At 34.6% G+C, this 23,765-nt stretch overlaps 1 protein-coding gene across 2 annotated transcripts; it reads right to left on the bottom strand.

Annotated features, from left to right (window-relative positions):
- Positions 1-164: 164 nt before the first annotated feature.
- Positions 165-21,965, bottom strand: Btk (Bruton tyrosine kinase). Of its 2 annotated transcripts, XM_053743861.1 has the most exons (17): positions 21,664-21,965; positions 21,371-21,526; positions 14,534-14,665; positions 13,951-14,044; positions 13,242-13,418; positions 9,094-9,164; positions 8,870-8,947; positions 8,451-8,515; positions 7,900-7,965; positions 7,081-7,209; positions 6,270-6,463; positions 5,772-5,943; positions 4,884-5,049; positions 4,166-4,261; positions 3,612-3,753; positions 2,947-3,080; positions 165-2,300 (listed from the first exon to the last, which is right to left on the bottom strand). In XM_053743861.1, exons 2-17 carry the CDS (start codon positions 21,518-21,520, stop codon positions 2,199-2,201), a joined length of 1,968 nt encoding a protein of 655 aa, XP_053599836.1. In that variant the 5' UTR covers positions 21,521-21,526; positions 21,664-21,965; the 3' UTR covers positions 165-2,198. The 2 variants fall into 2 exon arrangements, with proteins under 2 accessions (XP_053599836.1, XP_053599837.1); XM_053743862.2 differs by lacking the exons at positions 13,242-13,418; positions 13,951-14,044; positions 14,534-14,665; positions 21,371-21,526; positions 21,664-21,965 and adding an exon at positions 10,765-10,943.
- Between the last annotated feature and the right edge of the window lie 1,800 nt (positions 21,966-23,765).

The following is a 23,765-nucleotide window of genomic DNA, read 5'->3' as shown; positions in this document are numbered from 1 at the left end:
GTACTAAGTTTTATAGATAAATGAAATATATATTTATGTATGTACGAAATATATAACAATATTATTATTATATAAGCAGCAATGATAGTTTTTATTTCCAATCTAAAATAATTTTTAAGTTTTCACACCCGACGGAAATTTAATATAAAAGGAAACACAACCTCTATATCATATTGTTTTACTTGACTTAATAGTTTTACAAAACAGTTATACAAATTAATAGTTGCTGTACAATTCTGAAGCAAATTACATTACTAGGACATGATATTCATATATTTCACGAAGTACATCTATTTTATATATGTATATTGTACTGTATAGGGCATTTATGCAACTGATTATAACTCACCATGTCGCGGTATCAAACTGTAGTCAAATACTAATATTACAACTCAATACTTAGTAACTATTACTAAGCACTCAATATTTATCACAACGAAAGACATTTACAATGTAATTACAATACTTATAAATTACCAATAAATACTTCGCCCCATGTACGAAACGAATGATTTTGGGCGAATGAACGAAAGCGGTAACACGTTAGTTCATTTCAATATTCAGTCAACAAATGCCTAAAATAATTTACATTTTAAGATTAAAGGAAAATATTGGCACATTAAAATTGTGTCACTGCTTTTTCAATGGTTAAATTTACACAATACATTAAAAATAAATGTTACGAGTATGTTAAAATCACAGTTAATAGTCAAAATAAGTAATGAGGTGAAAATATTGGCGTCCTTAATGTGCTGTCTATATTTATTAGAAGAGCAGTGACAGTTTTATAAAACAACCTGTATGTATTTTATTTGTGCAAATATTGTTTTTTTCAGAAATTTTAAGTTTTTGATAATAAAATGTATTTACATGATAATTACTATTACATGATATGAGGATGAAAGTGGAAATACTTATGATGTTATGTCGCGCTAATAATATCGGTCTTAAATTCCTGTATTACGTTTAAATTCTATCTATGAATAAAATAAACATAGTCGAGCAGACTAGATGCGTAGGATTTCGTAGCCGAGACCCGCTCCTTTATTTTACAGGAAAAAATATTACAGATCGAGATCTAATTACTTCCGAAACTTCAATTCAGTCACGTTTTTAGAATTTTTTACCATTGGAATGTGTATTTATTGTCTTTTTCGATGTCAAAGTAATTTATAATTTGTGGGAACGTGTTGACAGTCTTATTTAAATTATTAATTTATTTTTATTGTGATTCTGATTGATATTCAAATTAATTGACATTTTGTTGTTGACCACAGCATATTATCACGCTGAAAGTCTGTATTTATATGTTCGATATGTTTTTATTTTCATTTATACTTATTTATGGCTAAATCAATGATATCATGATACTACAGGAAAACAAAATTATTTACAATATTCTAATCAATTCCAAGCTAATTCAATTCACTATAGCGGAAACACTTTCCTGCGTGAAATCTACCACATTATTACCACACGGTGGCCAGTAGGTATAACTAAACCCTTGGAATTAGTAGGTACTCCGTGTACGGAGTACTTACTACTCCATAACTAAACCATGTTTCAAAAATCACGCATTTCGTTTTTTATTTCCGGAGATTGGCCCTCATTTTCATTTTATCAATAAAATAATGTCTGTCAATCGCAGATTTGAAATAGAATGCGCATGCACGAAGTCCTTGTTACAAGAAATTAAACTGGCATATTTTTAATTGAAAATAATTGTTTTTCATAAATTATGTATCGATAGAGAATAGCGATGGACGTATCCGGGCGTAGACATTTTTGTTCCGTTATGTTTCTCAACGTTTCAATTCTCACGGACTTATAATCCCCATTTTTCTTACAAGTTTTTAAGTAAACAACTTACCATGTTTTTTATTCTATCTACAGCAATATAATTTGAGTTTTCGGGTTCATAAATGCTTTAGAATTTGTAATTCGAACTAACATTTGATTTTTTTTATAAGATTGTTTATATGTTAACTCTAAAAAAAAACAGAGTACATCCATTTTTGTAATTAGTCATATAGAAGCAAAAACATACTTGCAATATCTAATACCTAATCGTATTTTTTTAAAATTGATATTGCAGTATTTGCTTCTATTATTATGACATGGGGATCAAATGTAATACATAAGATAAGCTATGAAAGGCTAGCGGCGGGCGCGGTGAGCAGCTGCAGCAGCAGACGCAGTCAATCGGCCAGCACGTTTTGCGCGACGGCCGTCAGCTCCTCCTTCAGCACGCGGAACGACGGCCGCTCCTCGGGCAAGTGCCGCCAGCACAGCCGCATTACCTTAACCGTTACGACCATACTAACATTATAAAGAGAAACTATTTCTGTTTTTTTTTTAATGATTAGGCTCAAAAACTACTGGTCCGATTTTAATGAAATCTGACACGGAGATAGACGAAACCGTCAGGGATAACATAGACTACTTTTGTTTATTAGTTTTACGCGAGCGAAACTAGAACGGATACTTATTTTCCGGCCCTTTTGGTGGCTACGCCCGAGTTCCTTTTTCAAAATGTCCCCTATTAGAATAGTTTTAACAAGTTTTATAATTTAAAAACATTGTAAAAAAAATCTTTCGTCAATATTCTACAATAAGCCCAGCTATCACATAACATTTTATCAAAAACATATATTTTATTTTTAATAATAAATAATTACATTCACATAACATGCATCTAATTATACTATAAAATACTAGCTTTTGCCCGCGGCTTCGCTTGCGCGATTCCCAAGGGAGCAGTTATTTTTCCGGGATGAAAGGTAGGTATCCCATGTCCTTCTCCGTACTTCAAACTATATATATGCAAAATTTCAAGAACATTGGTTGAGTAGATAGAGCGTGAAGAGGTAACTAACAAACATACCTTCGCATTTAAAATATTAGATAGGATTATTCAAAATGTAGATATATTATATTTATACTCACATTATATATTTCATTCAAACATCCCTTTGGCTTATCCAGCACTTGACCTCTTTGCACCATTTCTACAACTTCACAATTCTTCATTCGCCCATATGGCACTTTACCACACGTGAATACTTCCCACATTAAAACACCTTAAAATTAGAAAAAATAATAATTACATTTACTTTAAAGTAAAAAAAAATGTAGGCAAAGTTAAATTTATTTGCAACTATTGATAACTTGGATTATAATCTTTAAAATAAATTTTAAGTCAAATGGTATTATTTCTTTAGAAAAGAAAGTATAGGTTAACATCAGAGTTGGGTCAAGAGCAATACCACCCAATGGGTGGTATTAGAAAACTCTTTCGTTTAAGAAAACTTGTTTCTATTCAAGAGGAAGTCCGTTTTCGTCAGAAAGAAACCCGGCTGTAATTTATTCTGACGAAATGTGCTTTAAGTTCAAAAATCATTTAGAAATAAATGTGCCATCACCACTGGTCTAACGGCTAAAGATACCGAACACCGTGCGAAGTGGGAAAGCGGATTCTAGGCTCCGACGTCGAGAAGAGAGAGAGCGCTATCATCTCTCTTATCGAATTCATCTTCGCACCCAAAAAAAAACGCGATGATGGCGCTAGTGCGCGGCTGCTTGAGCCTCGAGCAAAATAAGAAATGTGTTACCGAAAGCCCAGACGTCGGACTTGGAGGAGAAGCGGGTGTAGTTGAGCACCTCGGGCGGCGCCCACTTGATGGGGAACTTGGTGCCGCCCGTGATGGTGTACTGGTCGTCCAGCACGTAGCGCGCCAGACCGAAGTCGGCCACCTGCACATTGCTCACACTACTACGATACACGCTACTTGACTCATTTTTGTTTTCATGACTAATCGAAGGCCATTATTTTTTGGAAACACCAGTGAAAATATTACTGAGAAAATTAATTTATGTTTGTATACAAGACATGTTTGTTCGACAGCTACATAAAATATTATATTTATGATGATAACTTCTTGATAAAAGTTGTTGCAAAAGTTTATTTTTTTACGATAGTTGAATTTGTTTTTACAATTTAATACTTTTAGAAATTGGGCGTTCCTACTCGTATAATGCATTCTTATAATGATCCTAAATATGTATATATTTCTGACAACTGTTTTAAAGTGCAAGAGGTTGATGGAAACAATGGTTAATGAGAATTGGCACATTGTTTATATCAGTAAAAGACCAAACAACTTACTTTTACTACATTTTCATCTCCAACCAAACAATTTCTTGCTGCTAAATCTCGATGGATGTAATTATGCCTTTCTAAATACGCCATTCCTTTGCAAACCTGAAACATATTATACAAAAAATCTAAGCTCAAACATACATTTATAAATAACGTGAAGGTACCATATGGCTCTTTTAATAAAAACAACAAAATCTATTTAGGTAAAATGGATGCCGTCCTCACGCGATTTTGATGATATTATTCTTAAATGTTTTATTTTTATATTTCGCGTATCATAAAAATATTTTGAATAAAAAGATCTTGTCGAATTAGAGCCATGCCCCAATGCTCAGTCGTGCTCCTTTGTTTTCCATAGGTTATGACACGACGGACGTTGACGTTTATTTATTTATTCAAAAATTAAACTTTCAGGCACTTTTCATGTCATATTTTATATTATATTAGCTTTTGCCCGCAGCTTCGCCCTTGTTTAATTGCGTTGATTACCTATTACTCATTATTGTCAATTTTTAATTAATATATCGCGATGAAACCTATACAAGACCAATATAAGTTAGACCATCCGCTATACAACTGAGAAAACCGCATCAAATTCCATCTAGTTTTGCGCGAAACAACATAGCCCACTTACAGTTTTAGGTATTATATGTATAGAATAGATAGGAATTTCTTAAAAAGCTACAACCTATTGGTTATTTACGCTGTTCACAAATAGAAATACCTGTATACACATGTCGAGGAGGACCGCGGGCCCCAGCTGGTCGGGCGGGGTGTGGCGCAGGTAGTTGAAGAGGGACCCGTGCCGCATGTACTCCGTCACGATGTAGATGGGCCGGTGCTTCGAGCACACGCCGTACAGCTGCACCAGGTTCTGGTGCTGGAGCTTGCTGGGAAACAAAGGTCCGAACATAAATACAGGTTTGTTGTGTATTTTTAAGATGAAGATGGAATCTTTGGTTCAGGTGTAGAATAACTTTATTTCTCACTAGCGGCCCGTCCCGGCTTCGCTAGGGTAAAAACATGATAAATTATACACCTAAACCTTCCTCGGGAAACACACTATCTATTGGTGAAAACCGCATGAAAGTAGTTTTTGAGTTTTTCGCGAACAGACAGACGTGGCAAAGGACTTTGTTTTATAATATTTAAGGATATTAATTGCGTAAAATAATTCACTTAGAAAACCTATATTTACAAGACAAAAAATAAGCAAGTTTAAACAATAACAAAGAATACAATAAACCATAGAATTTGAATTTTTGAATCAGTTTTGGGGTGCAAAAATGAATGCGACAAGAGAGGTTAGAAAATAGCATTCTCTCTATCTGAGTATGTTCCCGGTCCTCAGCTGCAAACCATCGCGGCTTAGGGTCCGCTTTTCCACTTTTTATTTTCTACTGCGCACGGTCTTTGGTATCACGTAGTAGTCAGACCAGACATTTATTAATTTGTAAATGGTTTTTCGAATTAAGGCGTATTTCATTAGAATAAATTATACATAAGCATTTTGTTTTTCTGACGAAAACGAACTTTGGACAGAATTTTTTTTTCTTAAACGAAAAAGCTTTCTATAACGAGCTCTGATGGATCAAACTAAACAGACACTCACGTCATAACCTTGGCCTCGTCGATGAAGTCGTCCTCGGACATGGTGCCCTCCTTCATCATCTTGACGGCGGTGTCGATGCGGCCGCGCCACTTGCCGCGCCGCACCACGCCGAACTGGCCCGCGCCCAGCTCCTCCATCAGCACTAATTCCGATGGGTCGATCTCCCATTTGTCTGGAATTATATACGTTATCTGATATGACCGGCGTTATCGTTTCTTCTTCACCTGCGCTTTGGAAGTCGGTAGCAGAAGTTTTTAGTATTTTTTTGTATGGAGTTATTTTATTTATTTAAGCTTTATTGCATAACAATACAAATACTAAACGCATTATATAATCTTCAACCTTTGGGTCAAACATAGAATGCTATGAGGGTATACAATATATACTTTAAATATAAATAATACAGTATATACGACTACACTATATAGTAACACTACATAGTTATATATGTATGTAATAACAATATTAAAATTCAATTATGTAAATGTAAAGAAATACCGTGTGATAGGCCAGCGGTGGGGGGCGCGGGTCGGTCGCAAGGGGTGGCCTTAAGTCGCGAACACAGCCCGCCGCTGTTGTGTTTGTGGTAGTTTATCAGTTCTGGAATGTTCGGGCAACAATGCTTGTCTGATAGGTAGAAGTCGCCGCGACTGTTCTGTTTTATGTGGTAGTGCTTCGTTTGCGGATGGTTACTGAAATTGAATAATTCATATTTCTTAATTTACTTTGTAAGCTTTCAGTAAGCGTCATATCGTATCAGGAAGTAAAAGAACTAACAATGCAAAGGGACTGATGGAAGAAATTACACCGACAACGAGATGATTTATATTTTCACATTCATTGTCAATTAATTTACACAAGGATGGTAAGTATTATTTAAGTAGACTACAAGAATTTTGAATTGAATCACTGATGTCGTCTGAGAAGCCGTCAAAGGACAGCTTCGATCTCAATATACATTTGTGTTATGAATAAAATTTTCAATACTACCCGGCTACAATATACTGTTTTTATTTTTATTTCATGAAGAAGCCGTGAATAAAGATAAAACTTTCGGCAAAGAAAAATAAATCCTAAGATATCGATTTCAAATTGTTCGCCATAAGTTCTATGTCACAAAGGCTGATTTGGCTCAAACAAAAAGAAATAAAATACATTGCCAGTTTGAGAAAAAATATACCTAGATATTTTTACCGGATTAACTATTAAAAGAGCCGCACGATTGCTGCAAATTCGCGACGAATAGGTTCTATCCTAAGAATGAAAACACTGATTCTGAGCAAAGTGTTTGAAATTGAAAACAACTTACACTTTGGTATATAGCGAGAGCGTGTACATGCCCTTGGTGGAGGAGTTCCGCACCACGAAGCAGCCCTCCTTGTCCTCCTGCTTCAGCAGGGACTCCGCGCGCTGCCGAGACATCTCACCCACGTACCATCTGCGGCAGGCAATTTATATATATCTATATATATATATATACTACTACTATTTGACTATATATATACTACTTGACTGGGTACAAAATAAAATGCACTTATGTTTTTAAATAACCAAGGACATTTGTACTTGGTTTAATAAAATAAAGTTTTAACAATAATAAAACTACTATGAGTTACGTGATTAATATTTTTCTTCATTAAAGTTTATTAGGGATTATTTTAACTTAGCATAACACATAACTGTCGTACAATCTCTATAGATTTTTTGTTTTTTACATTACAAATAGTATCTGATTTGACTAGTTGAAAACTAGCCAATTTAAATCCCAAATAGGTATTATTTATGACATGTGTTACCAAACACTACTTAGCTTTCTATTGGTGTAAGAATTTTGGAAATCTGTTGAGTAATTCACACCAACTTACAAAGAATTGTTTTTTTATTTCATTATTTAATATTAGCGTAGAAGGAGATTAGTGTCGAGTCTACACTACTCGTATAATACTCCTCTACACTGGTAAGGACTCAAGAAAGTAATTTTTAACTGCTTCAATGTTTTCCAATTTTTCGACATTCTATTTGTATGTCTTTTACAGGCACATACATTTTTACGTAAAATTTTAAATAAAATAATATTTATCAAAGCACTAGTACTCTTCGGGTACTCTACTCTACCGTGATAACTTACTCATATTTCTGTAGACCTATAGTTTCCTTCTCTTTGACGTAATTACTAGGGATGTATCCGATCAAGCTGCAAACAAAACAATGTATTTGATTAATCGCAATAAACAATAACCCAGTATTTAATCATAATTATAAATACAAAAATAAACATAAAATTTAAAGTTAATTGACAAAAATGTACATTATGTACAATAATAGTGTATTATAAAGTATACAATACATCCAGTAACTATTTGGTACATTATTAAGTATCGTTAAGTTACGGTACAAACACTAACGCAAAGTATTCAGGTGAACAGTTTATTTTATAACCAACATATGTGATTTAATTTATAAACAACTATAGCTAGGCATATTGTACATATTTTATTATTATTAGTTATATTCTATCCGTATACCGAAACTTCATAACAATCCGTCCATTAGATTTCGCTTCAAATAATTACAAATATACATACACACATGCATCTTCGCAAACTTTCGCATTTATAATATTAGTAGGATATATATGAAATAGTATACTTATAAATACATATATTCGTAGCTACGTACCCAGTTTCATCTCTAACCTTCCACCAATGCTCCTGTGAATCATCAAAAACCTCGTACTCGGCGCCCTGTAACAAGCGAAATATTTATTGAAGCAAACTCAATTTGTGTGAAACGTACGTGCGTGTGAAAGGAAGCCTGAAAAGATCCCTTTTATCCCGAAAATGATTTCTCAAAGGTACCAAAGTCGACGTTTTATTCTGCACAATAAGATAAGATTTCTATGTAATGAATAAAGAGTCTGAAATATTTTTTCCGTTTCATTTCTTTCTCAACATAATAAAATCTGAAATTATAAAAAATATAAGCATTTTTTGTAAAATAAGTATATTGTTACTTTCTAGCTGGCTACGCTTATAAGTATTTTCATTGCTCATTACTATTATTTCAAACAACAAAATCTAGAAGGAAAATCATCTTACCTTTTCTAACGAGAGATCACCAGCTTCAATAGCCTTAAACGGGTAGAGAGCAACTACTATTTTATTTCTTGGCTTTTCCTGAAAAAAAATAAAAATAATTTATATTTTGGAACTATTTGTATTTCGAATTTAAAACTTTAAAATGTGAAAAATATTAGGAAATAGCCAAGTCCTTAGTTGCCAGTTAGCATTATATTAACACGAATCGATTGTATAAAATTTACCTTTGGCTTCGCCGACGGAGTGCCGGGAGGGGCACCCCCTCCCCCAGGCATGGTGACCGCCGCTGTCACAGCTGTACAAAAATTACATGATTTGGCACATTTAATATTTAAATGGTTTTGCTATACATGTCACACATGTTTTAAACTAATTTTGCCCGTAATATTTTTCCTCATATATAAGGAAAGCTTTCGGCCTTACTATGCAATGAAAAATAGTATGTTTTTAATTTTTGTCTTATTTACAAAAGTGATAATAATGACTGCCTCAAACTCAAGAATACAATTGGAAGCCAGAGCAGAGTTCGATTTTGTATTTACAGTTAGCAAAATTAGAACACTTAAATAAATATATTAGGACAAATCACACAGATTGAGCTAGCCCCAAAGTAAGTTCGAGACTTGTGTTATGGAATACTGACTCAACGATACTATATTTTATATCAAATACATATAGAGATAAACATCCAAGACCCGGATCAATCAGAAAAAGATCAGTTTCCATCATGACTCGACCGGGGATCGAACCCAGACCTCTCGGTTCAGTGGCAAGAACTTTACCACTGCACCACCGAGGTCGTCAAACACTTATGGGATTCGAGTTTTCAGGGTACTCACTATATTAAAAGAATAATCCATCAATTTAAGTGCTTAATATAGTTTTTGTAGTGATACAAGAAAAAATATCTGACGTAATGGAGCAAAGAGCACATGGAAACATAAATCTGGCGGGTCCTATTTGCCGTTAAAAATACCCTATGCCGTTATAAAGGACGAAATAACACCTGCGGCGTGTGGCTTCCGCCCTAATATAGAAGCACTCCACACACTCCCGTGTGTGTTGTACAAGGCAGCTAAGGGACATGGGATATATTACATATAACATAAACAATAAAAATGCTTTTATTCGTAATTAAAACAGCATCTGCATAGTAACAGAATAAATGTAGGCTGGAGTGGAAGTTCGTATTCTCTTTTCGTCTTTTAGGAAAGTACAATACCGTTATGAAAATAGAGAAAAGGTGTTTATTTTCGGTTGAGTCACTTGGTTAAAGGCTCTAAAGGTGTCAATTAATAACTGTACTATATATAACCTTTTCCTTTTCAGATATCAAAAAAAAATGGAAGTTCTAAGTTTGATTGTGAGGACACCTGCAACCTCACATTGATTAAAAAGAGCAAACATCTGTCTTTCAAATTATCAGAAAACAAATCCTTCTTTACTTGGTTACCACTATTGATATATGATTTAGCACACATCACTTAATAATATAAAGAAGAAAGAAAATAATATAACGTTGAAATAATATTTTGATATAATCAAGTAAGAATTAATTTCATTTCATAGACAACAAAACGCGCTCTATCAAAACAAAAAATAAAACTGAATAGACGCAACATTTGGTAAACAATTATTTGGCCGTAAACACGAATACACTTACACGAACCGAAACTGTTGTCTATGAACATTAAATGACGTAAAACACACGAACGTAATACAACACGAACTAGCCATAAACACTTGTGGCATCCAAATCACAGTATTATCACTTTTGCTGACATTACACAAACGCATTAAATGACACCTGACCAAGACAAGAAAGTGAGTGCAACGAGTGAACGCAACCGGTAGCGGCGAGGCCACAGATAGAGGTCAACCGAGAGGAACCGTACCCTCTAGAGCTGGCAGGAACGAAGAGAGGGACAAACATGGTATCTTGGACTTCTTTTTGGTGACCATTGGCTCGTCTTCCGACTTGCTCTGCAACATAGGGCCGAGGAATATGTCCGGACGTCCGCGCGCGACACCGCTCCGACAACCAACTAACGTGTCAATGTACCGTCACGTCGATAAAGTCTATTGCATACTTGAGCACGAAACTCAACGGATCTGACCTAAGATCATTTTTCTAACTGGAAAACTTACAATCATGAATTTCTTGACATGTTTAATATATTTCAGCCAAATGTAAACAAAAATGACATTTGTTTGTACAAGTATATACTTGTACATTATATTAATTATATAATTAATACCAAAATTTACCCAAAAATAAAATTCCTAGTGGTATGTTGATATGCCTTTTGTAATCTATATTTAGGATCAAATATTCATGAATTCACTTGGATTTATGAATTCACGTTATGAATTCAAGAATATATACAAGATACTAAATTAAATCGACAATCAGTAACGGAAATGATTCATTAATATATAAATAACGAATCAACATTTTAATGAATAAGTTACACCAAATTGCAAATGATTGTATATTTTCATTGGTTTTAAGGATTACATATCTTTGCAATGTTTCATATAAAATCAAGCGTAGCTTATTATTATATACCAATAATATAACCTCTGTATAAAAACGTGGAAAAAAGATGTAATCCTTATTCATACAATTATGTCACATAGAGACGAGCCTTTATGTTTGTCGAGACGAGGTGGCGAGGGTTTCAAAGATGGTCGTATGCGGCCTACATTCACCATTCGATGCGCGCGCGCAGGCGTAACTCCCACTCCCTTTCACTTATGTTCACAGGCTGTAGTGCGAAAGAGACAGGTGGCTGACGTCACAAACGACAAATCTACTCGTTGTATAGCCCAGTTACCTTCCTCAGAAGCCTGCCGTTGCACTGACCTTTTTATTTCTTCGTCAGCTTATCATTATGTTACAGGAATTTAAAGCGAACAAATATAGTACGTATTTCATAACCGCATTGCATTCTTTTAAGAATGTTTGTGTATTGAGTAATATTGTGTATGAAATAAATAGCTTGTCATTATCAAATAGTAAATTTTGATATTAGTTCGGATAAAGGCTAATATCTATGTAAATACAAACTTGAACTAACCTTAACTTTAAATGTTGGCAACTTAAGTGATTCCAGCTGATATTTAAATAAGTTACAAAGGAAATATAACAGAAAAAAATGCTTAGTGGCAAAAGCAAGTCGGACTCTATTGACATATGCGAGATAAAACTTGAACAAGCCAATTGATTGGGCTAATGCATTCGTCATTGGAAACGTAACGATAAATCTATCTCACTTTAGGGCTCTATTATGTACGATTAGAACGTCTATGCTAATATCCAAAAGTGAATGAATATATTTATCCATCACTTCACGTGGAAAAATATAAATAATTCATTCAACCAACAAATTAAAATCATAATGGTAGTACATGTGTTATTACACTTTAATTTAAAAAAAACGGAAAGGTCAATATTTGCGTTTTCATATGTAGGTATGTAACTTACTTAAAAAGGGTTCCATAAGCTGATTTATTAAACAAAAGCTGATTTATTAAACAAAGAATCCTTTGAAGTATAGGAGTCTGAAAAGCGGTTAAGAAAAAAAAGCTAAGCATAAATTGGGACGGTCTCTATAAAATTAAACTTGAATAAAAGAGCATCTGGTATTTAATTTGTGTGGGACCTACTTTGTTCAGGGTATAAAGTTAATTACGTGTCGGTTTGTTTTGTAGCTGAAATTTAGCTGAAAATAAAATGGTAGAACCGAAGTAAGCGCGTTAGTGCTTTAATCCCTACTTACAAACTTGCAGTTATTTCGCCTTCTCAATGCGAATGTAAATACTTTTATTAGGCAGGAATGTGGGATTTGTTAAATAAAAAGTAAAATGATCTAAGCAAATTAAAATACTTTAAATTAAAATAATTTAAAATACATACAGGAAGCAAGAAAAATATGAAGATGTTTCCATTTGCACCAAAATAATGCCATGATTATCACAAAACTTTCAAAATACGAAAATAAAATAAGCACGAAACAAAAAAGAAAAACACAACCAATAGCATAAAAATAAATAGCAAGGTAACCTGTCGGTATCCGACATCATCATCATCTAGTTTGGAGGACGAATACGGTCATGATAGGTAGTTAAGTAAGAGACTAACCGAATGGTGGTCTAAGATAGGGGAAAGAAGTGTCGGTAGGCCAGCAGCAATATGGGCAGAAAACATCATCAAAATCGCAGGTCTTACGTGGATAAGATTAGCACAGGATATAGAAATCTGGCGTAAAAAGAATGGCGAGAAAGGACTTGACTTGATGATGTCTTTGGTGGTATACATTTTCACACTGCTTTTGTTATTGAACCTTGTAAAATGTTATATGATACGTACATGATGTGTCTTCGTTGGTCTCTTCCGTCTGCGCGACGAGGTCGGGTTCAGGCAGCGGCCAGACGGCAGCGAGGGCGCAGCCCGAGGCGGAGCGCCTCTCCCCGTCACAGCAGGCCCAGCGCCGGGCCGACCACGCCGCGGGGTGGTACAGCGCCCGCCGTACGTTATGTATGCACACTAAACACAAACTTGCTTCTTTCGTTTCTATTCTTTTTTTGTCTCGATAAATGAAAATCTTATATCATTATCTGTAAGTTAATTATGTCAATAATGTTGTGCGCACTTATTTCTCGACTACTAATACATTTTTCAACTAGCCAATGAATTTTTGAAATATAAAATAAAATATTTTTATACTAGCTGTGCCCGGGATTCCGCTCCCGTAGCAAAATTATCTAGGTTTACCCTGTAGGTACTACTAATAACATTTTCAATAGTTAAGTAACATAACTGCGAATGTCTTAGCTTTATCATACTAATATTATAAATAGCTTTGAAATGACGGATGTATGTTTATATTAGAGTTTCACGTAAAATCGAATGAACGATATCGATTAAATTTGTTAGATAAGTAATCTGAAAAAGCATTATAGTATTTTTATCCTGAAATTTCCACGGGAGCGAAGACCGGCGTTCACCCGAGATACCTATATGTATATACAATGTGCAATATTATAGTATAAGTAAGTACAACTAAATAGATACGCACCTAACCTAATGGTGTGAATCCACTTGAGTCGCTCGGCGTGGTCTCCGGCGACCAGGTACAGGGTATAGTCGTGATTCTGCTCACTGTAGCCTACCTGCGCACAATCTCCAATGTCAAACCGTAACCAGATTAACCTCGGGTCAATGACTAGGTATATCCATTTCAAATTTCAGAATATTAGATGATACTTCTATTTCAGCTTCGGGTCCCATTAAAACTTGTTGATCATAGCATATATAAATAGATGAACTCTTTATTGCACCATTAACAGAATAATTTCATATACGCATAATAATGTCATTTGTACTTTTTAATGGACGAGTTTATCAATGTATTTGATTATGCTAAAATTCCTAATAGCTAATTTTCTTGTAAAAATCATAAGAAGACACAAGATCGACATTATGCTGCACAACGTCCATTGTGCATCCTCTGATATTTATTTTTCCCTTATATTCCAAAACACCACACACCAACATCAACATGGTAAGCTCAGGTAGCCCTGTTATTGTGGATGATCTCTGTAACGACACGTCCGCCCTCTAGGTACGCTAGGCGTGTCCAGCAATGAGTGGAAAATTACCTGGAACGGATACCTGTAGGAGTGGCCCTTGTCGCCGTCGCTGTCTGGCAGCTGCTTGGTCAGCTCTCCCAGCTGCGCCTGCTCCACTGTGTGGATACTCTCCGTTGGGATTCGACCGCGCTCTCTACGTTTCTGAAATGCAAAAATCACTTATTTTCCAACCTTGCACCTACATTATCACATACAATGAAAATTTTTCCATACAAGTGTATTTTTCTATTCACCCGAAATATGCTGATAAAGCATTTTGAATGGGCGAGTCCGCGGATAACATCTAATAGATGCACATAAAGCAGTACCTAAATAGCCCCGATTGATTAGGTCACAAGCCCCATCATACATACAGAATCCAGGTAATCAGGCCTAGAAAGAAATTCAGTCAGGCATCAAAATAAAATCATCAGAATTAGTGAAAATATTAGCAACACAGATTATTAAAACTATGATACAGTGACATTAGCTGTAGAGTGTATGAGTTTCTTTCGCCATTTCTTCTCAGCAGTGGCGTTCCGAATTGCTAGTAGTTTGTAGCTTTGGTAAATATAATTGAATTTAGAATATGACGTGAAAAAGTGCCTGTGAAGGCCTAATTTCTGAATAAATGATTTGATTTTGATTTGTAGGTCTGTGATAGTAAGTAGTTGAGTAACGGTAAATAAAAACGTAAAAAAAAATCCTATAAAGAATATTATTTAAAGTTGGTTTTTATTATACCGCGAAAATAGATCACAAATTGAACCAGATAAATCAAAAGAAGCTACATGGTTCACGGTACAATGGCCACTAATTGAATGGGAGCGTAAAACTGAACAGTTCCTGAAAATTGAAATATTCAGCTCACAGTCAGTCATGCGTGAAAATGATTTTGTGCCCGATGGTAAGAATGGGAAATAATAAGTATAGTTTTTTTATCGAATATTGAATAGGCCACCAATCAGATTAAAGGCGCAATATTCATAAAGGCCCATCAGAGAAATATAATTTGGAAATACATCTCGAAATGCGTAGTCATTTGACTACACAGAAGAGGAATGAGATTAATCAAATCACTAAACCTGGAGATAATCTAGAAAAGATGTACAGAAATAAAGCACTCAATTAAATTTCTGAAAGGAGGATACCCCTTGGTATTAGAGAAACGACCCATACAATTAAGGCTTCGTAATAATTCCAACAGAAACTATTCAAACCACGAATAACTTCCAAATTGAGTAATTGCAGTAGAATATTATTGCTAAACGGATGTATAGCAAATAAGTTTGTGGGCCACAATGTAGCGGACAAACTGCGATAAGGGCAACGGACATTTTGGCGGAGAGCCAACCGGCTAACTCCCGTCCGCTTCACATACGACACCAATTACCGCTTAAGTGTCAGCTTGCTTCCACAAAGTTACTCCGCTATCCGGCACCATGTATTCACAAGCCAACAAACATGAAAAGCAACACGGATGTAAATACACAGTAGATATGACAAATTAATAAAGACAGTTTCTAATTTAATATCTAAACTACACTATACGTTGTTACTTATGGCAAATTTACGCTAAACTTTTTCGACCGCCATTTTACATGAATTTTTGCCTCAGTCAATTTTGAACGATTTTGTTCTCCATGTCATGACAACTACATGTACGATGGATGCGCTTCGTCGCAAAATTGACCTTTTTGCAAATGTCCCCTTAGTAGTAATAAATTGGCGTTGATCACAGGATGCCTTTTTAGGTTTTCCAAGATCTCATGATAGAATATGACATTTTGCGAAACGGCATCTTGCGTCGAACCGCATGAACGTTTGAAAGAGGTAAATCCTGATGTATTTCGACAAAAAACCAAAATTGTACACATTTTTTGCGATGACAAATTACCAACTTAACTATATTATACAATTACCTTTTCATCTAAATCCCTCAATGCCGAAATGTAACTCAATAATGTCAAAATCAGGCCCCACACCAACTTTATGAATAGACTGCTAATAAAGAGATGAATACCTACCTAATAAACACCTGTTTCCTATGCTAATTTAAATCAATCATGATTATATTTTTTTACTTTAAACTAGCAAGGCGGCATTGGTGTCTACATTCTGTGGTATTTAGAAGAATAAATATTGATCAAGTACGTGTCGGGGCAAACGCATTGTTAGGGTTCCGAAAGTTCTTATATTACACAAAATGTAAATACAGTTTTACATAATTAAATAAAACTGTAAAATTATGGATAGGTAAAAAGAAATACCCTTCTATGAATATTTTGCCTATTTAAATCGATGTTGCAAGATAATCAACAAATAATAATTGTTTGTTACTCAATGTCGTATAAATCTATTAGTATATATTTATACATACATAGTAATCATTTTTTGTAGTTTTAGTGGTTCCTTGATTAATGAAACACGCATCGGAACCAAAAAAAAAATTAAAAAAAAAAAATTATGAATAACATGTAAAGCTTTCGATAAATATTTGAACAATTTTCCAATAAATATTTATAGGCAAAAATTTTGACCTGGGTAGAGGTTGAAGTCGACGCTGCCCAATTCTATCCATATACACATACATAGAAAATTAAACCGAGGCAATCAATACACCTACATCAAAGTGATGAGCTTGACGATAGACGATATATCCGCAAATGGCACATTCACAAAGGCTTTTGAGATGAAAATGTTGGAAACTGAGACACGTTGTTACCAGGTAGCTGTGTGGAGTGAGCCTTTTTCAAACAATTAGCACACGTCGCAGGGAAGGGCTCTCCATTAAAATTGCTCACATAATGAGGGACCGCAGAGTCGGCATGACGGCACATACATTAGTGTGGAGGGTAAAGGGTCGAGTCTCGCCCTTCTTTGCTTGTGACGAGGGGTTTTGCATCGCACTTACTACGCGCAACAAAGTACATTGTCTAGTTCAACTTTTTAATGAAGTATTTTGTGTTATTTTATATTCTACTTCAAGAACTCACACTGTGTTTTATTACCGTACGTAGTACGGACCTAATTTTTAGTAACAAGTAAACACAACGATAATGAAATTTATGGCAACAAAGTTGCCTATTGAAATTGCTTTCTCAGTAAATAGTTTCTTGGATTAGATAGTTGTTATTTCATGTGAATTTTTTAAAGTATGAGTATATATGCTCCATCACTTATTTACATAAAAACTACTTGCACGAATTTTGTTGTGGTTTGGTATAACTGTAGAGTAACTTTGAATACCAGCGAGATTCTTATAAGAGTGATAAGATATTTTTAATAACATATTTGTAGTCATAAAAAAAGTAATAGTAGTATATTAAAGAACAGAAAAGCTTTTACGAAAATCAAATTTAATACCTATTTGTTTTTCAGCACGACAATTCTACCTAAATAATGACACAGATCATCTATGTATGATGTAGACATGTATAGTTAAAAAGTAAAACGAACCAATTAAAAAACGATAGCCTTTGAGATGGATCTGCGGAGTCGTTTTGCGTAGGTGGATACTGGATACCGAAAATGGAAATGCGCACTAATACGGAAATCTGATTTGGGTGTTTAAGAATTCCGACAGGATTTACGAAGGTATAGTACCTATAGTAGATTGATATGTATGCATTATCATTGGTAATGATAGTGGTTTTGTATGAGGTTTTTGAGAATATGTGTATATGGTAATTACCGTGAGCAATGATCGGGCGAAGAGTGGACGGCAGGCGGCGGCGCGGAACTGCCGCCCGGCGCGACGCCTAGCCGACACACCCTACCCGCGCATGCGTCACAGCCGACCACCCTCCGACCGAACAAAACTATTACTTGCGATTGCGAAGGACTAGCATGAAACCCGACATTCATACAGATAGTACATACTGTAAGAGCACTATCTAGACTGGGCCCATGGGACTAGGACTGTAGTGGATCACATGGCCTATTCTCCTTATCCATCTATAAGACAAGCTCCAATAGTTGGCATAACATGACTATGATGATGAACCGTAGAAATGTCGTCATTAATTAATATCTTGAATAGGTAGGTATCCACCACACCGATCACAGGCAATTAAATCTTAGATCATCAAATAAAAAACTGGTCAAGTGCGTGTCTGATCTGGGAACGTGCAACGTAGGGTTCCAGAAATTCCCTACTTCGCTCGGCATTTGGTAACTGTACGTAGTACAGCCATACTTCCTTACTAATATTATAAAGGGAATAAATTCGTATTTTTGTCTTATCTTTTTGTTTGTAATGAGTAAATTTAAAAAACTACTGTACTGATTTTGATGAAATTTGAAAACCTTCAAGAGTAACAGAGACTACTTTTGTATCATCGTTTTACGAGAGCGAAGCCGGGACAAATGATAGTATATTATAACAGTTATATTTTGTCTTTCATAGTCACGGATAGACAAGGTTCTGTCGTAACCACAACCGAACCCTAATGAAAATGTTCATGATGATGTGGGATTATTTGATGCGATATTTAATATTAGTACTTATTACATTCTATTTTGTTCATTCTAATTAAATCTGCTGAAAATTTAATGTTTACAACTAAACAAGGTGACAAAAATAATATTATTTTCGGGAATTTGCAAACTAATGAGTAACTAACTATGACGGAGTTATCCAGCAGTAAACTGTAACTTCCCACAGCTTCGCCCGCGTCGAAATGATATCCGGTGCGAAATTTAATAAAGTGTTTGAGCTCGGAGTTTTAACTTACATATGTATACCAAATTTCGTAAAAATCGGTTCAGCGCAAAGCTAAATGCTTTGAAAAATATGACAGACTTTCACGTTTATAATATTAGTATGAATGTCCAGGCAGGACTTTACCCAGCAGTGGGACTGAGTTCCGACACTTAATGACTCTAAATAATCGGTGTAAATAATTTAAAACTAAGTAAAGTGTCGCGTCTCATCCCGACATTCAAGTCTAACAAACACCGATAGAAAACATTTAAAAGAATTCATTTTTTAAATTCCCCTATTATGAGTCATATCCTTAATTCCTGAGACATCTAAGTTATTCTGCTCCGATGCACACGGGCCGCTTATTACCATAATTTTTTGTTACTTAAACAGGACATCGTGAGAAAAGGGAGAAGCTTCAAACAAAAGGTTATCCATACTCCCATAGAATAATATTCCAATACGAAAGTCTGTCTGTTACGCTTACGCTAAAACGGTGAAACTCTATGATGTTGTGGTAGAAGTTAAAGTTATACCCGACTATAGACGACTTTTTTAACTTTCATTTCCAGAGACTAGAAATGGGGTTAAAGTGTCGCATCATTTGCCGCAGGCGGAGCTCCGAAAAACCGTAAGGTATAAAACAGCTAAATCGTATAATAGAAAAGATGTATACTATTTGTTCAGGATAGTATATTTTCCCGTATTGATATTTTAAAAAATAAATACCAATACCGGATAATTTAGAGGAAAGTAATTTATCAACCATTTTGAGTCCACACCTCATCATAGTCATGAAAACTGATAAAATGAAATATTGTGTAAACCTAAAACCAAAAGAAGAAAATACCACAGTATGTCGTTGGATAGGTCCCAGGTTATAATCCCCATATCAAAGATCCTATTGTAAATTATCATATTACTGCTACTTTCTAAAATGTTCCTTGCCATTAGTTACTTCTAGCATAACATAATAAAGAGCACTGTGGTTCTGGTGGGGTTGGAAAAAACCTTTATCCATCTCTCATCTGAGTGTTTGTCCAGTTGCATCCTCAAAAGCTTATCTTTTGATGTTACTAGCTACATTACATACTTCCATTATTATGCAACATACCTTTAAAAAATATCCTTAGAAGCATGAAAAAATAATATTGTCCAAATCAACCTTCAAATTCTATTGTAGGTAGGTAATATTCAACTATTGGTATAAATTTTGGCAAGTCCACCAAATAAAAACTAATGTAAATTACCAATGAAAGCCAGCACCCACCGCATGGATTGCACTTATATGTTATACATAAAAATAAATAATAAAAGCCATTCAATTCAAGTGGGTCAGTGCCTACTTACTATTGGTAATTTCAGTGCATATTTTTGTTTGTCTATTTTTATTTAAATTTAAGAAGTCCTAATTTAATACATTTACTTCAGGATTATTAAAAGTTACAGAACATTAATCCAAATAAATCATCCAAGCCAAATGAAAATAAAGAATAAGAAATTAATTATGTATTCATTTCATTATTTAGAGAAAAAATATGTGAAAAAAATTACTTCTCAGCAGAAAAAAACTTAGGCAGTGTCAATATCTCAATGAGATAGGTAACTACTTCTTAACAAATAAAAAATACTTAATTATCTATGGGATTCATAACCAAAAATATCACACAGTAGCAATACAATTGTATTATATCTGCTTTCTGCTCCACATATTGAAGAAATTTGTAAAAATGTAATAAAATGAGCTAAGTTATAACTCAATGTATGGTCAGGGCAGATAAACCTGACCCCCTGAGGTAGCATGTAGGTTGAGTGGGCTTTACATAATTAAAAAGTTTATATTAAACTGTAAAAAAATCATATTTTTCCACTATGTAGGTTTTAAATAGTACTAACAAGCTTAATCTTATGATTTTACTTGTGTGAATATGATTTGCTACTGGGAGTTCCCTATAACTAGTTTTAACTTTTGCATACAAGCAGCATAGATTTGCTTGGTTTGAGTAATATAATTTATTAATTTTCAGATCTATCTCTTTTATTATGGATAATAAAGCTTTTTACTTATTAAAAATAACTCTGAAGAGATTAGCAAAGGATACAAAATAATGTAAATGTAAGATAGATGTGAACAAAAATATTCAAGCTAGGAAGAGACTTACTTCACTGTCTGAATCATAGTATACTAGGGCTCGACGACTCAGGACTATCCAACGCTCCTTAAAATTTACTGGTGTAAATAACTTCTTATTTTGAGACCTTTTTATCATGAAAGTTTGCAGTAAAACTTCATCTTCGTCCTTGCTAGCCATTATAATCTGAAATGGAATGCATGTTGCGATAAGCTATACAAATAATATCGCATCATTACAAAGCCAACCGGCGCGACAAAGTTCCGGTAGGGTAGGGAGTGACGAATAAGTAGACAAGGAAAGAAAATTCTTATCAACTCTACCTGTTAATGCCGGTCCATCACCCATAGAAAATGCAAATCTAGCAATTAAACAGAATTACTAAGAATAAACTTATTTTTCATTAAAACTAAAAACTTAGTCATCTACAACAAAACTTCCTTTCTTTTTTTCGTAGCGGCTGCGATACGATACTCGTTTTGGGTTCGTGCTTGATTACTTGAGGATTGAGCTTGATTAGATGGATGGGATGGAATGAAAATATGCTTTATGTAGGTAGACGGTTCTCTCTCGCTGACGCTGACTGAACAATAGGTTTGAAAAAAATATAGGTACTCTGTGACAATAGGTAGGTGTACCCTACCTACCTATTATTATCAAAATGTCAATGTCAATGTGACGTTATATCTTCAGAAGCCATAGAGTAAATAAAAAACCATAAAGTGTAGAGATATCATGGATTTAGTACGTACTTAGTACAACGGAGTAGCTATAAATAAAGTACGATTCGACCCACCATGGATTTAGTAAGTACTTCGTATCATTAAATAGATTACTACGAAATGGCAAACATTAATAAACTCAAATTGCAAGGTACCAAAGACTATTTTAGAATAACAGACAGGAGACGAAAAATTCTTGAAAGAGACTCCCTGTGTCTTGGTGTGTCCCTTTCTTGTAGTATTGTGACCATAAATATTGATTTGTAATCATATTGTATCTAATCTAATAACGATTTTTTACATATTGCCATAAAATAAATTAATATTATAGTATTTCTATTATATTATATTATTAGTAATTTTAATTAGTTTTAAAAAGCTTTTTCTATAAGTACGAGAGATGCCGTAATTTTGTGAGTCGTGAGAACGCGCGTATATACTATAACACTTTACTATAACAAGTCCACACAAGGCAATATGGCTTTATTATGGAAGTTTGGGAAATATGGGTGTGTTGTATTTTATATAAGAATGATCTGTGTATTGGTATAAGATATAATAAAATCCTGAAATACTAACACTTGTTTTATTCACTGCATAAAGTTCTATGAATTTTGCGCGCTATCTATTTGGTACAAAAATCGAACGAGCGGCGATACGCACAATGGGAACCTTTCGACTGACTATTCATTCACTTGCGAGTTGTGACGAGTGTGTCTAATGAAATTTGAAACTTAGAACAGAAACTATGGGAACCCGCTGTGGTATACTTGCGAGATTACGTGCCCCGTCCTGGCATGTAATTGTACATCACAGCCACATGACTGATGCTCCAACGTATGTGCGTCTCGCCGTCTTCTACAGGCACCATATCAATGGTAGGTGCATCGACAGTGCAACATATCGAAGGTGGCTGCGTCGACAGTAATCCGTATCGCTGTTGTGGAATTCTGTTATATGTATGAAGTTAACTAACCCTATAGACGGTTTTTTGTTTTTATATTTTTGATTTGAATAGTTTTTGGGTGGAAGTGGTTAATTGATTATGTTGAAGAGGAAAATAATATACATATCCCAATCCCACAAATAGTGCAATATGATATCAATAGTGTTCAATAATTATAATATAGGTATTGTGTTTTACAATGGCCTTGAATCATTTAGCAAATTTGTCTTATATTTTTAACACTTGTTCTGAAGCCTATTCAATAATCCACTAAATCCTCCTTTTTTATTTTAAACTCGCACCACGATTGCGAAGAAGTATTAGATATTTTAGTAGTAGATCTTTAAAAATATTGAAAATAGGGCATACTACGCAAAGCTCAGTGCAGATGGCGCAGCGCATTGCCAATAGTGCTAACAGTAGTGTTGCCGCTCGATAATAAATTATCGATTGCGTTTCGATTGATTATCGACAGTTTGAGGAAAAGCAATAGTCGCATTTAATGCAATAGGTACTATTAATAAACAGCACTACTATCGATAGTATCGAACTGTTATGACGAGAAGACTATCGATACTAATCTTCTCATATTGCTCTGAAATATTAGATATACTATCGATAGTATTTCTCTGCGATACTATCGATAGCCGATGCAAAACTAGTAATAAAGGGCAATACTATGGATCTTTATTGCAAAACAAAACTATCGATAGCAAATCTAATATTGCAAAACATCGTTTGGCCTATCGATAGTATG

This window comes from Plodia interpunctella, chromosome 4, assembly GCF_027563975.2.
Source record: "Plodia interpunctella isolate USDA-ARS_2022_Savannah chromosome 4, ilPloInte3.2, whole genome shotgun sequence".
In the NCBI taxonomy this organism is placed as follows: Eukaryota; Metazoa; Arthropoda; class Insecta; order Lepidoptera; family Pyralidae; genus Plodia; species Plodia interpunctella.
The sequence above is the reverse complement of the archived record's forward strand: the minus strand, read 5'-3'. Positions and strand labels throughout refer to the sequence as shown.